The sequence below is a fragment of the Scyliorhinus canicula genome, chromosome 16 (assembly GCF_902713615.1).
Source record: "Scyliorhinus canicula chromosome 16, sScyCan1.1, whole genome shotgun sequence".
Classification (NCBI taxonomy): Eukaryota; Metazoa; Chordata; class Chondrichthyes; order Carcharhiniformes; family Scyliorhinidae; genus Scyliorhinus; species Scyliorhinus canicula.
Genome location: NC_052161.1, coordinates 117,380,027 through 117,394,536, shown reverse-complemented (window position 1 = coordinate 117,394,536; position 14,510 = coordinate 117,380,027). Strand labels below are relative to the sequence as shown.

Below are 14,510 nucleotides of genomic sequence, written 5' to 3'. Positions count from 1 at the left end.
GCACAATGCGGCTAAATTTTTTGGCCGATGATTGGCGCGCATGTGCATTCCGTGAACATTTTTAAAAATAAATTTAGATTACCCAATTATTTTTTCCAATTAAGGGGCAATTTAGCGTGGCCAATCCACCTACTCTGCACATCTTTGGGTTGTGGGGGCGAAACCCACGCAGACACGGGGAGAATGTGCAAACTCCACACAGACAGTGACCCAGAGCCGGGATCGAACCTGGGACCTCAGTGCCGTGAGGCGGTTGTGCTAACCACTTGGCCACCGTGCTGCCCTTATTCCGCGAACATGTTAAAGAATTCCGCCGCATTGCGCATGCGTGCCGGTAATCGGGCACGCATGCACAGTGTGGCCGCTATTTTTTTTAAACACCTGCAGCTTTTTGTTTTACAAGTTCTGCAATGGTTTTTGTTCATTTATTCATTTATTTTAGTCATTTAATTTTTATTTTTTTCATTTATTTTATTCATTTTATTTTTTTTACAAGTTCGGGGAGTTTTATTCCTTTTTTTCATTTATTTTACTCATTTTTTTTACAAGGTCGGGGGGGGGGGGGGTGTTATTTGATAAAATTTTACAGGATAAAATTCAGAACTTTGGACAGATGGAGACTCCATACTTTCCGACACCGGAAGGCTTCACCTTCATCCAACAGGTTCCATTGGAGGAGCGTGTACAAGGGCCAAAGGGACCCAAAACCATTTCCTCCATTTTTGTCAGCAGCAAACAAGGTAAGAGAAAATAGTGGGTCGCACAGGTCAGCCGGCGTGGGTCGTGAAGGCCGGCCGGGTTGGGTCCTGAAGGTTGGCCGGTTGGTAAAAATGGGTCCCCGTAAAAAAAGTTTGAAGAACACTGCCTTAGCTTCACTGTAAGAAGTCTTACAACACCAGGTTAAAGTCCAACAGGTTTGTTTCAAACACGAGCTTTCGGAGCACGGCTCCTTCTTCAGGTGAAGAAGGAGCCGTGCTCCGAAAGCTCGTGTTTGAAACAAACCTGTTGGACTTTAACCTGGTGTTGTAAGACTTCTTACTGTGCTCACCCCAGTCCAACGCCGGCATCTCCACATCTTAGCTTCACTGGTCATACCTCATTTTTAAAAAATAAATTTAGAGTACCCAATTATTTTTTCCAATTAAGGGGCAATTTTAGTGTGGCCAATTCACCTATCCTGCACATCTTTTGGGTTGTGGGGGTGAAACCCACGCAGACACGGGGAGAATGAGCAAACTCCACACGGACAGTGACCCAGTGCCAGGATTCGAACCCGGGTCCTCAGCGCCATAGGCAACAATACTAACCACTGTGCTGCCCTTCTGGCCATACCTCTTAACTGTATTATATCTAGAAACAGAACAAACCCACTGAATAAAGTATTTGTGTTAACTGGAAGTCTACAATCTTTATTCAGACTTGGAGAATAACAGTTGTTTTGGGGTGAATTTAGATGGGTATTTAACTGAGGCACTGCTGCCCTGGGTCTCTGGACAGAGTGTATGGAACATGGATATCAAGGCTAGAAAGTACCAGCCTCCCCGAACAGGCGCCGGAATGTGGCGACTAGGGGCCTTTCACAGTAACTTCATTTGAATAAGCGGTTTTCATTTCATTTTTCTTTTTTTTTTCCAGAAAGGAGTCAATTCCGCCAGGGCTGGCCTGCTGAAAATAACTTAAGAGAGTGTCACTGGCAGGCGGATGAGGGTAGGGCCCTCGTCAGGACTGTTAGATGGGAAACGGGAGCTTGATTTAATGGCTCCAAAGAAAGAGAACGTTAATTGAAATAAATTCTCTTGAAAGCGAGTAGGGTTGCTGTGGCGACGACGCTGAAGAGAGTCAATGGTTCAGCGCTACTCGTTCAGCTGTCACTGTCGCCAAGGTAATGGGGCGGGCGGGCACATTGAGCTGACTTTTGATCAGGATAGAGTTCCTCAGATATTCGCAGTTCGCTCAGCGAGAAGGGAATGGAGCGGATTCTCCTGCGCGGTGTCCGATCTGTACTGAAGCACCCGGGGCTGCTGCAGGCTCCGTCCCGCTGCAGCTCCTCGTCCCGGTTCAATGTGCCCCTCAGCTCTGCCGAGGTAGCCCGGCCGGTCGGAGTCTGCTCCATGATGCGCCTCCCGGTGCAGGCTTCCTCGGCGGGCCTGGATGCTGCTTTTGTTGGAGTGCCTTTGGACATCGGAACCTCGAACCGGCCGGGCAGCAGGTAGGAAGCACAAGCAGATCGTGAATGGACAATCTACCTGTTCAATAAACATCTGAGCGTATTTATTCAGTTTGGGGTGTACTCCCAATTGGGTTGCAATTTATTAACAGCCCCCTACAAGCTTGTTCTGGAGTTAGCACTAATTTAGACACATTGTTGAGCCACTTGACCGGCAGGCATGATGAAGGCCAAGGATTAGAAGTCGCCTATATTCAGACATAAACCAAGAATGGGCTCAATTTTTTCCCCAAATTGATTCTAAAATTTCTTACTGTTGTGAAGCAACTTAAGAGTGAACAGCATGAATGAAGTTTAATGCCAATATCCAAAAGTTGTATGTGTCCGTGTTCAATACAGTTCAGTAAATGTGAAAAAGTTTCCATAATCACAGAGATTAACTGTCTGCCTTATTGGTTCTGAGAACTATTTCTAAATGCAGCTACATAATAAAGGGGTACAAGCTAGGACCTGTCTCCGTGCTTGCTGGTACACAGAGCTCTGTCCAACTCTCCACTGACCTTGGGTTCAGGTCAGATGCTCTCTTACCTCACTGTGTGGACGGTACTTTACTCAGTTCCATATTAAGCCACATGTGCCAGATCCTTGTGGTCAGTGTGGCTCCATTGTCAGCTTTGTGAACATGGCCTGTTTCTGCCTCACCGTTAACCTACATTTGAATGTCCTGAAGTGTCGGTATTTGGATGTCAGATATGAACTGAAGGCAAATCTTATCATTCCATGCAAAACGTCAAATAACTGAAATAAGCAAGAGTAAGGCTGACTAATGGCAGATGCCTTTAGATAATCTGCCATGGCAAATTATGATTCAAAAGAAAACTGCCAATTGATAAAACAGCAAAACAGCAATGCTTACTTTTCACACACAGTCGGGATGCATGGCAAACTCCAAATATGTTGAAGCAATCGGAATAATTTTGTCCATGAACTTATAGAAGCAGTTTTACCTGACTTGGAGGTCTTTGCAAACAATTTTTTAAAAACACACTCCACGGGCAGCACGGTGGCCTAGTGGTTAGCACAACCGCCTCACGGCACTGAGGTCCCAGGTTCGATCCCGGCTCTGGGTTACTGTCCGTGTGGAGTTTGCACATTCTCCCCGTGTCTGCGTGGGTTTTGCCCCCACAACCCAAAAAGTGCAAGCTAGGTGGATTGGCCATGCTAAATTGCCCCTTAATTGGAAAACTGATTGGGTATACTAAATTTATTTAAAAAAAACACTCCACAAGCTCACAGTCCATGATTTGTACAATTCCAACCCCCCCGCGATGAGCAGTTCCTCAAACATCATCATGAACAACCCCCACCCTGTCTCAAAGCCCTCCGCTGACCCCCTCAACTCAAACTTAAAAAAAAAATTTAAGAGTACCCAATTATTTTTTCCAATTAAGGGGCAATTTAGCATGGCCAATCCATTTATCCTGCACACCTTTGGGTTGTGGGGGGGGGGGGGGGGTGAAACCCACGCAAACACGGGGAGAATGTGCAAACTCCACACAGACAGTGACCCAGGGCCAGGATTCGAACCCGGGCCCTCAGCGCTGTAGGCAGCAATTGTAACCATTGTAACCATGCTGCCCCCTCAACTCAAACTTAGTCTTTTCCAACCGGAGAAAGTCGCACCAAGTTCCCCAGCCAGGTCGCCAGCGGTGTATCCGGTCTCCAATTTAGCAAGATCCTTCGCTGGGATATCAGAGAACTGAAGGCCACGACATCGGGCCCCTTCTCCTCCAGCAGCTCTGGCACTTCCAATACCCCAAACATCATCACCATTGGGTCCGTCTGATCTCCACCCTCACAATCTTAGATAATAATAATCTTTATTACAGTAGGCTTACATTAACACTACAATGAAGTTACTGCGAAAAGCCCCCAGTCGCCATATTCCGGCGCCTGTTCGGGTACAGAGGGAGAATTCAGAATGTCTAATACACCTAACAGCACATCTTCTGGGACTTGTGGAAGGAAACCGGAGCACCCGGAGGAAACCCACGCAGACACGGGGAGAACTTGTAGACTCCGCACAGACAGTGACCCAAGCCAGGAATCAAACCTAGGACCTAGGCGCGGTGAGGCAACAGGGCTAACCACTGTGCTACCGTGCCAAGCTTCCTAGTACCTTTACAGCTTCTCGCAACCCCAAATCATATGCGCATGATTCGCTGGCCCCCGCCCACACTATCGCACACTCATCAACCACCTCTTGGAAGAGCCCACTTATTCTCACATACACCCTATGTGCCCCCTTAAACTGTTAAAGCTCATCATCATGCAAGAGGTTGAATTTACCCGACGCAATGCCTCGCACCACAGTCCCTAGCCTATCCCCCCCCCCCCCCCCCCCCCCCCATTTGTTCACTATAGCCCTCAGACTGGAACCCCTGCAGGACTCCTCCATCCTGACCCACTCAAACCCCCCCCCCCCTCCCCAATCGAGGTCCCGCGTTCAATCCTGGCCCCGGTCACTGTCCGTGTGGTGTTTGCAGATTCTCCCAGTGCCTGCGTGGGTCACACCCACAACCCGCAGGCTAGGTGAATTGGCCACGCTAAATTGTCCCTCAATTGGAAAAAAAGAATTGGACACTCTCTAAATTTATTTTAAAAAAACATACCCTGAGAAGGCCCCAAACCTCTTCAATATTCCCATAATCCTACCCATACTCTCCAACAGGTCGGACACAAACAACAACTCGTCATCCGCTTACAATGACACCTGGTGCTCCCTGCTCCCCCTCACAATCCCCTACCACTCTGCAGACCCCCTAAGGGCCATCGCCAAGGGCTCAATCGCCAACATGAACACTGTGATAGCGGATACCCCTCTTAATTTCCCTATGCAGTCCAAAACTCTGTGAACTCATCTCATTTGTACATACACTTGCCACCTGGGCTACATACAAAAGATGCACCCACGCCACAAACCTTGGGCCATACCCAAAACTTCAAATAAATACCTCCACTCCACCCCACCAAAAGCCTTCTCTGTGCACCTTGAATGAGATAATCTCCTCTCGGACCACCGCCTTCAATGCCTCCCAGATCTGTTCTCCTGCTCCTCGATCTTCACTCACAGCGACTTGTATAGATCCCCCAAGAAACCACCTCCGCCTCCAAAAACACAATATAATCACTCTGGTCAGACACCACCTTCTCCACCTGGCGTACTGTTGCTCCTTGTGCTTCAAGGCACTTATCTACCTGGTCCATTGATCTTCGCAGAGGTGCGACTGCTCCCTCAATGGCCTTCGACCAGTCACCATGCATCTCCTTCCTTTGCTGGCGAAAGTCCTCTTTGATGGCGAAGTTCCTCTTTGATGAAGGCCATCGACTGCTCCATCTGGGGCTCTCTCACTGGCGATGACCCTTCCCCCTCCACCATTCTTGCAATTGATGCTGCGCTACAGGTCCCCTCCAACTCCTTAGCCAGGTCTTTAACGTTATTTTGCCGGGTCTGGTAGCCAGTAGACATGCCAATCTTGGGGATAATCCCTCCCTCTACACCTTTTGCTCCACTTTCCTGCTGGGCTATCCCACTAAAGGGTATAAAATGCCCAAACCAATGCCTTCGAGCCAGGGCTGCCCTGTGTGCGACCACTCACTCCATGGTCACCACTGGAAGTCGCTTGCTCACAATAATAGCTGCCCAACACTAACACTTCTGAAAATTGTCAGAAGGAAGTTTCAAGTTTTTTTACATTGTCTGAAGGATGTCATTATATTCAGAACAAGAGGGAAATCTTTCGATTTTGTTTTTGAATTTAGATTTGGACCACGACACATCCGAGCTGAATCATCCTTGCTCAGGGCCTATAATGGTGGCACCAGGGCGGCCCCTTTCGAATCTCTGATGGTGGCTGACATTGGTGACGTCAACGTGAATCTTTACGACCTGAAGAAGAGCTGCAAGATGATCAGGAACTCTTTTAAGGAGATTGTGTCCACGGGCTGTATACCACTGACATTAGGTATGGATTTGCATGCTGGCATTGGTCAGCAGTTCTTGGGGAATGGAAGAAAGAATGGAATAAACTTAAGGAAAAAAAACAATAATTTTAAATCTTTTGACACTGGTTGGTAAAAGCATTAATTATGTCTGTTGTGCCTAGGTGGTGATCACACAATAACATACCCCATATTGCAGACAATGGCAGAAAAGTAAGTCTCATTGCATGTTATTGTCATTGAAATGCACCGAACATTTTACCTGTTGCACAAGTGGTTAGCACTGTGGCTTCACAGTAGCACAAGTGGTTAGCACTGTGGCTTCACAGTGCCAGGGTCCCAGGTTCGATTCCCCGTGGGTCACTGTCTGTGCGGAGTCTGCACGTTCTCCGTGTGTCTGCGTGCGTTTCCTCCGGGTGCTCCGGTTTCCTCCCACAGTCCAAAGATGTGCAGGTTAGGTGGATTGGCTATGCAAAAAAAGTGTCCAAAACGTTAAGGAGGGGTTATTGGGTTACATGGATAGGGTAGAAGTGAGGGCTTAAATGGGTCGATGCAGACTCGATGGGATGAAAGTGAAAGTGAAAATCGCTTATTGTCACGAGTAGGCTTCAAATGAAGTTACTGTGAAAAGCCCTAGTCGCCACATTCCGCCGCCTGTTCGGGGAGGCTGTTACGGGATGAATGGCCTCCTTCTGCACTGTATGTTCTATGTTGTATATATGCTGTAAATGCTTGATAGGGCTGGCTAGATGTGCCATTGCCTGAAACTGTGACCTTTGATTGCTTGAAAAAGCTGGGCCGCACTTCAGGAAAACGTGTTCTACATGTGAGCCAGTGTGCTTAATCAGGAATGGATAATAGATGGTAAATTCGATTTCAAACAAGGTTAGACCTTTTAAATAGGTTCTTACAGAAAATGGGAAGATGCAGCTGAATTTTCAAAATGATTTTACTCTTCAACTTTCCCCTCTGCACATATCCTGAACGTTGCAACCCCGTTCATTTTGGTGGTTTTTGCCCTTCTGCTACAAACTTAATATGAGCCTGGAACAGCTGTTCTACTGTGAGCGGCATCACAGTCGGCTTGATCTTCACGCTTCCAGCAGGAAATAATGATCAGGATCGAAATCTTGCCTGATATGTGGTCGTTGCATCAGGGCTATTGCTTCCCAGTAGAGATTAGTTAACTGCACAGCACGGAGATTGAATTTGTGGCCTTCCTGGAGCTTTTGCACTTAGCTACTCACTAGATAAAGTCACTGAGCTGTTGGAAGAACTGGCACAGTAGCTGAAGTTAGAGAACATTCCTGGAAAGGTTAAATTAAGAAATAGATCAAAGGTCAGATGGCAAAGTAAGGACTAAAGAAACAGCTGGGTATGCGATGGTGGAGCAGGAGCTGGAAGACTTGTAGAAACATTGAAATCTCTTTGCTTGCTCTGATGAAATATGACCAGTTGATTGTAAGTTCTGTCCCATCATGGCATTCTGTTCTGTTTTTATCAGATATGGTCCAGTAGGTTTGGTTCACATCGATGCGCACTCTGACACAAGCGATATTGTCCTAGGGGAGAAGATCTGTCATGGAACACCATTCAGACGTTGTGTGGACGAAGGACTGCTCGATTGTAAACGTGTGGTTCAGATTGGCCTCCGTGGATCGACTTATGAACCAGATGGTTACCTTTGGAGCAGAGAACAGGTAAGTCACTCTTTTATTTTCTCTCCTCTTTATGTTCCTTGCATGGGTGAGGGGTGAGACGGGGTGAACTGTGAGCTGGACTTTGAATTCCCCACCTCTATTCTCCCTATGCTTTGTCTTCTGACGCCATCGGAGCCTCACAGGTTTACATTTACAGAGGTATCACTGTCCATTTGTGGAGCCACACCGTGAGTCAGCAGGCATCATGGTGAACCTCATGTTCACAAACAAGGGTCACTTGAAAGCAAACAGGAGCAGGAACCCAGTCTGATGTTCCTCCCCTTTCCTGATACTGGGACACGTTGGCCAGTGATAGTACTCCACTTGCCACCTGGCTGAGATTAGCTAACTAAATGCAAACCAAAAATTAAACTGAGACTCTCCTTGTCTGTACAATGTACAGCTCACTGACGTAGACAACTGGATAATTGAGGAAGAATTATAGTGCCATTGACATAGTAAAACAATCTATAGCACTTCACAGGGACATTTTCTTTTTTTCCAATTAAGGGGCAATTTAACATGGCCAATTCACCTACCCTGTACATCTTTGGATTGTGGGGGTGAGGCCCACGCTGAATAAAGACCAAGCCATTCAGGACTGAGATGATGAAGAATCTTCATTCAGAGTCGTTAAATCATTGGAATTCTCTACCCTAGAAGGTTGTGGAAGCTTAGGTCATTGAGTTTGTTCGGGACAGACATTTGTAGATATTAATGACATTAAGGGATATGGGGATAGTGTGGGAAATTGCCATTGAGGTAGACGATCAGCTAGAGATCTAGTTGAATGGTGGAGCAAGCTCAAGGGGCTGAATGGCCTACTCCCATTCCGATATGCGTAAGAGGAGCTGTTAGGACACGTGACTAAAAGCTTGGTCAAAATTATAACTTTTGAAGGTGCATCTCAAGAGGTGGAGAGGTTTATTGAAAAAACCTAGAGATTTTATAAGCATTGTGACTGGGAGCAACTGAGGGTGAAGCAAAATATCTCTTCAGTTCACCTGCACACAACATTCCCTTTAATGTTGCCACCTCATCAAAAGGAAGTTCATGCTGTGGGCAAACAATGAGCACAAACTCCCAACTTACAACTAGGCTACAGGGCTGACATGGCTCCAACTAGTATTTGTTTGAAAAGTAGTCAGTCTCTACTATTGATTCTGTGTATTAAAACCCGTGGGAGGGCTGAATGCCTCAATGTTGCGTACAAACACAAAGCCCACGTAGAAGGGCATTGCTGACTGAATTGAAAAGGTGGACAGCAACGGGCCTGTTTCTATTGTAGACCGTTGTCGCTCTTCCATTGCAACAGTCAGCAGATAGGTGATTTTGTAATTCTTTTAAGAATCTATACACATTGCAATTCAGGTGTGATGCTAAAGTCTTAACTTCAGCTAAAAAAAAAAAGCACGAGCACAGCATTGTACGAGAACCAGGAACAACAAATTTCGCTTGTGCAAACTGCATTGTGGATCCAGTAAGGGAAGTGGAATTGAGGAATATGGTGAGAAAGTGGACTGGAGGTGCATCTTTGAATTAACCTCTTTTTCCCTATCTTACGTTCTGAATGCAGCATCTTTGGTTCCTTTACGATTTGTAGTCAGTTTCCTCAAAACCACGATCTGTAATTACTTGAATGAAGCCTTTCATTGCTGATGCTTTTCATCCTGAGTGTTTTATTACTTCTAGGGATTTCGAGTGGTTAGTGGACAGGATTGTTGGTTGCGTTCGCTTGCTCCACTGATGAAGGAGGTGAGGCAGCAGATGAGAGATGGTCCAGTGTACATTAGTTTTGATATTGATGGTCTGGATCCAGCATTTGCTCCTGGTACTGGAACCCCAGAGATCGCTGGTCTTCAACCTAGTCAGGTAAATGACATGTTATCTAGAATGACAGCTGGCAGATGGAGTTTCTGTCTATGGTTCACAACAGAGAGGAGGTGATACCGGCCTTAAGAACTTGTTCAAGGCTGATGTGTGGGGTGGGGGGTTTGTCCTTCCTGCAACTGAACGCCTGTTCAGCCGTATGAGGTTAAGAGTGTGCACTGGCTGAAGCATTGAGCTCCAAAATAGCACCACTAACATCAAATTAGCATTGCATGCGAATTGACATGGTGACCTGCCCTCTCTGTATACTTCCAGCGCACATTCACTGCGAACATTTTAATGCCTGCACCAAGATGGAGTCTGACACAACTTTCACTATAGATGGGCACATGATTCACAAATGCCATTTTGGAGCACCCTACCCAAGCCCACACCTCCACCCTATCCCCATAACCCAGTAACCCAACTGAACACCAAGGGCAATTTTGGACACGAAGGGCAATTTAGCATGGCCAAACCACCTAACCTGCACATCTTTGGACTGTGGGAGGACACCGGAGCACCCAGAGGAAACCCAAGCGTACAAGGGGAAAACATGCAGACTCCACACAGACAGTGACCCAAGCCAGAATCGAATCTGGGACCCTGGAGCTGCAAAGCAATTGTGCTACCCACTATGCTATCGTGCTGCCACTAAGGGCACTATTGAACCTAATTAATTCTCACCGTTAGTGAGAGTACGACCATTAACTGAGCTGATCCCCAATTGTGAGATACTCACATTATAAGAAACGTTTTCAGGAATTCATTTAAATAGTGAAAAAAAGCAAACTTTTGGTTGTTCAAAAAAATTAATCTAGAGAAATCATTCATTATAACAAAGGAATTGATGGGGTGGCACGGTAGCACAGTGGTTAGCACTTCTGCCTCACAGTGCCGAGAACCTGGGTTTGATCCCGGCCCTGGGTCACTGTCCGTGTGGTGTTTGCACATTCTCTCCGCGTCTGTGTGAGTCTCACCCCCACAACATGTGCAGGGTAGATGGATTGGCCACGCTAAATTGCCCCTTAATTGGGGAAAAAAAAATTTGACTACTATAACAAGGAATTGAAAAAATGCCATTTGTATGTTCGCAGGCTTTGGAAATCATCCGGGGTTGTCAGGGAATGAAAATAATCGGCTGTGACTTGGTTGAAGTTTCTCCACCATATGATACTTCTGGTAAGAAAGAGCAAAACTAAAATATACTGTCAGCGCCAAATCAGATATTGTAGTCCCGAGCTCCACTCAGAGATTGGATACCCACTCTATTGCAATATTGCGGAAGAGGAAGTGCAGCATTGTTGGAGGAGTTGCTCTTTGAGTAAAGCACTGTTATCCATTTGGGTGAATATATAAATTTGGGAAATCCTCGACACAAATTTCTTGTGAATTAAAAGTAACAAATGGAAAATTGTAGGTGGTATGCCATGGACTTCCTGATATGTGGGGCATAAAGGCACGGCTTTCCCAAATTTCTCCTATCGCACATTACACAGTCGAGGATAATGAATATTAACACTTTAGTGCCACCATTACCAATTGTTATGCTATGAACACTAATTAATACTGCATAAAGGTAAAGTCTGAAAGGGGAAAAAGGGGTCAATGCTAGTTTAATGCAACAAGTTCACAAAGTCTGTTTCTTTCAGGTAACACGGCTCTGACAGCTGCCAATCTGCTCTTCGAGATGCTCTGTGTTCTACCCAACGTTAAGTATTATTGAGTTTTGTAGGTATTTGGGTCACACTGCTCGTGTTATCCCACACTGATTCTTACTCAATCAAATCCATTTGATTACTAACTGCATCTTACCTGCAGCCGTTATTTTAAAAAACTTACACGTACTATTAACTCAAAATTAAAGCAACCGTAATGCGCAATGCTTCAGCTGCACCTCAATGCTGTATGTGAAAAGTCGCGGAAATATTGTAAGAGTTTTCCTGATTAGAATGCCTTAACCGTTTTTATTACTGATTAAAAACTCCCAACTTAAGCACCATATTAGATTGTGGCTGATTAATGGTGCTGACCGAGATATATTTTGGGATCTACACTGAAATTACTTTTTAATGTAACTTCTGATTTTCATAACATATTAATAAACTGCAATGATTTGTTAAGACAAAGTAGATACTGGATTTTTTCTGGGATAGGTTGGTGAACAGTGGCACTGAAAACAGATTAACTGTTTAAATCTTCATAAATCTTTGGAGTGATTTGTGAAGTGACAGGTGATTTAATCTACCTGTCAGTTGGTCAAACCATGTAGGTCAAGACAACCTGGAAGAGGAGGTCATAGAATGTATCCACGATAGTTTCCTCGAACAATATGTAATGGAATCTACGAGGGAGCAAACTATCCAAGATCTGGTCCTGTGTAATGAGACAGGAATAATTAATGATCTCGTAGTTCGGGATCCTCTCGGAAAGAGCAATCACAGTATGGTTGAATTTCAAATACAGATGGAGGGCACAAAAGTAAAATCCAATGCCAGTGGCTTGTGCTTAAAAAAAGGAGTCAACAATGGGATGAGGGAGGAGTTGGCTATGGTAGACTGGGAGCAAAGACTTTATGGTGGGACAATTGAGGAACAGTGGAGTACGTTCAAAGCGATTGTCACAGTGCTCAGCAAAAGCATATACCAGTGAAAAGGAAGGACTGTAGGAAAAGGGATAATCAGCCATGGATATCTAAGGAAATAAAGGAGGTATCAAATTGAAAGAAAATACATACAAAGTGGCAAAGATTAATAATAATAATCTTTATTATTGCAACACGTAGGCTTATTTTAACACTACAATGAAGTTTCTGTGAAAAGTTCCTAGTCACCACATTCCGGCGCCTGTTCATGTACTCTGAGGGAGAATTCAGAATGTCCAATTCACCTAACAAGGATGTTTTTTGGGACTTGAAGGAGGAAACCGGAGCATCCGGAGGAAACCCACGCAGACACGGGAAAAGGTGCAGACTCCGCACTGACAGTGACACAAGCCGGGAATCAAACCTGGGACCCTGGTGCTGTGAAGCAACAAGATTAGTGGGAAACTAGAGAACAGAAAGCTACGAAAAAAAGCTATAAAGGAAACATAGGTTATGAGAGTAAACCAGCTCAGAATATGATAGAAAAAGTTTCCACAAATATATAACGCGGAAGAGAGTGGCTAAGGTAAACATTGGTCCTTTAGAGGACGAGAAGTGGGATTTGATAATGGGAAATGGCCAATGCAGTGAACAGGTTTTTTGTGTCGGTCTTCATAACACACCAATAATTGTGGTCAAGGAGGCTATGGCAGGTGAGGAGCTAGAAACGATCATCATCACCAAGGAGGTAGTTTTGGACAAGCTAATGGGGCTAAAGGTAGACAAGTGTCTTGGCCCAGGGTTAGCACTGCTGCGTACGGCACTGAGGACCCAGGTTCAATCCCGGCCCAGGGTCACTTGTCTGTGTGGAGTTTGCACATTCTCCCCTGTCAGCATGGGTTTCATCCCCACAACCCAAAGATGTGCAGGTTAGGTGGACTGACCACACTAAATTGCCCCTTACTTGGAAAAAAAATAATTGGGTACTGTATAAATTTTCCTGGCCCTGATGGGATGCGTAACAGGGTCCTAAAAGAGATGGCGGGGGAAAATAGCAAATGCGCGCATGGTAATTTACTAAAATTTGCTGGACTCTGGGGCGTTCCGACAGATTGGAAAACAGCAAATGTGATGCCACTGTTCAGAAAGGAGGTGGACAAAAGGCAGATAACTATACGCTGGTTAGCTTAACTACTGTAGTGGGGAAAATGCTTGAATCTATCATAAAGAAAGAAATAGCGAGACATCTGGATAGAAATTGTCCCAATGGGCAGATTCAGTATGGGTTCATGTTTAATTAATTTGCTGGAATTCTTTGAGGACATGACGAGCGCGGTGAACAACAGTGAACCGGTGAAAATTGTGCATCTGGATTTCCAGAAAGCACTCGACAAGGTGTCACACAAAGGCTGCTGCCTAAGATAAAGGTGCACTAAGGGCAGCACGGTGGCCTAGTGGTTAGCACAACCGCCTCACGGCGCTGAGGTCCCAGGTTCGATCCCGGCTCTGGGTCACTGTCCGTGTGGAGTTTGCACATTCTCCCCGTGTCTGCGTGGGTTTCGCCCCCACAACCCAAAAATGTGCAGAGTAGGTGGATTGGCCACGCTAAATTGCCCCTTAATTGGAAAAAATAATTGGGTAATCTAAATTTTAAAAAAAAAGATAAAGGTGCACTGTATTGGGGGAAATGTATTAGCATGGATAGAGGATTAATTAACTAACAGAAAGCAAAGAGTGGGGATAAATGGGTGTTTTTGTTTGGCGATCAGTGGCTAGTGATGTTGGGACCACAATTGTGTACAATTTACATAGATGATTTGGAGTTGGGGACCAAATGTAATGTGTCAAAGTTTGCAGATGACACTCAGATGAGTGTACAGAGAACACGGAAAGTCTGTACCTAGCTGAAACAGGGACCGTAGACAGGAATATGGCTCATAAAACAATGGAAGAGCAATTTACCCCGAACACATTCACCATCAATTTATAACCGACTTGGGAACGGTTACCAAATTTCTCTCAGGGTATCACAAACACAAATCTCAATGTGGACATGAAGTGCACAGTTTTAATCAGCTAAATATCACTGAATAATGTAGCAACTGTACGAGCAGCAGCTGAGCGGCTTTTGATTTCAGGCTAATGCTGAGTGCATCTCAATGTGTGAATGAATATAAATTTTATTCTG

General features: G+C 45.3%; 1 protein-coding gene across 1 annotated transcript; it reads left to right on the top strand.

Moving 5' to 3' along the window:
- The first annotated feature begins 1,892 nt into the window (after window positions 1-1,892).
- agmat (agmatine ureohydrolase (agmatinase)) lies at window positions 1,893-11,867 on the top strand. Its single transcript, XM_038773196.1, has 7 exons — window positions 1,893-2,209; window positions 5,990-6,192; window positions 6,334-6,382; window positions 7,674-7,869; window positions 9,562-9,741; window positions 10,836-10,920; window positions 11,391-11,867. The coding sequence occupies exons 1-7, from the start codon at window positions 1,968-1,970 to the stop codon at window positions 11,462-11,464; spliced, it is 1,029 nt and encodes a 342-aa protein (XP_038629124.1). The 5' UTR covers window positions 1,893-1,967; the 3' UTR covers window positions 11,465-11,867.
- The last annotated feature ends 2,643 nt before the right edge of the window (window positions 11,868-14,510 follow it).

Excerpts from the sequence above, each read along its gene's own strand:
- agmat (XM_038773196.1), top strand. The coding sequence starts at position 1,968 with ATGGAGCGGATTCTCCTGCGCGGTGTCCGATCTGTACTGAAGCACCCG. Across the intron at positions 6,383-7,673 it reads TTGCAGACAATGGCAGAAAA|ATATGGTCCAGTAGGTTTGG; the intron begins GTAAGTCTCATT and ends TGTTTTTATCAG. Across the intron at positions 10,921-11,390 it reads TCCACCATATGATACTTCTG|GTAACACGGCTCTGACAGCT; the intron begins GTAAGAAAGAGC and ends TGTTTCTTTCAG.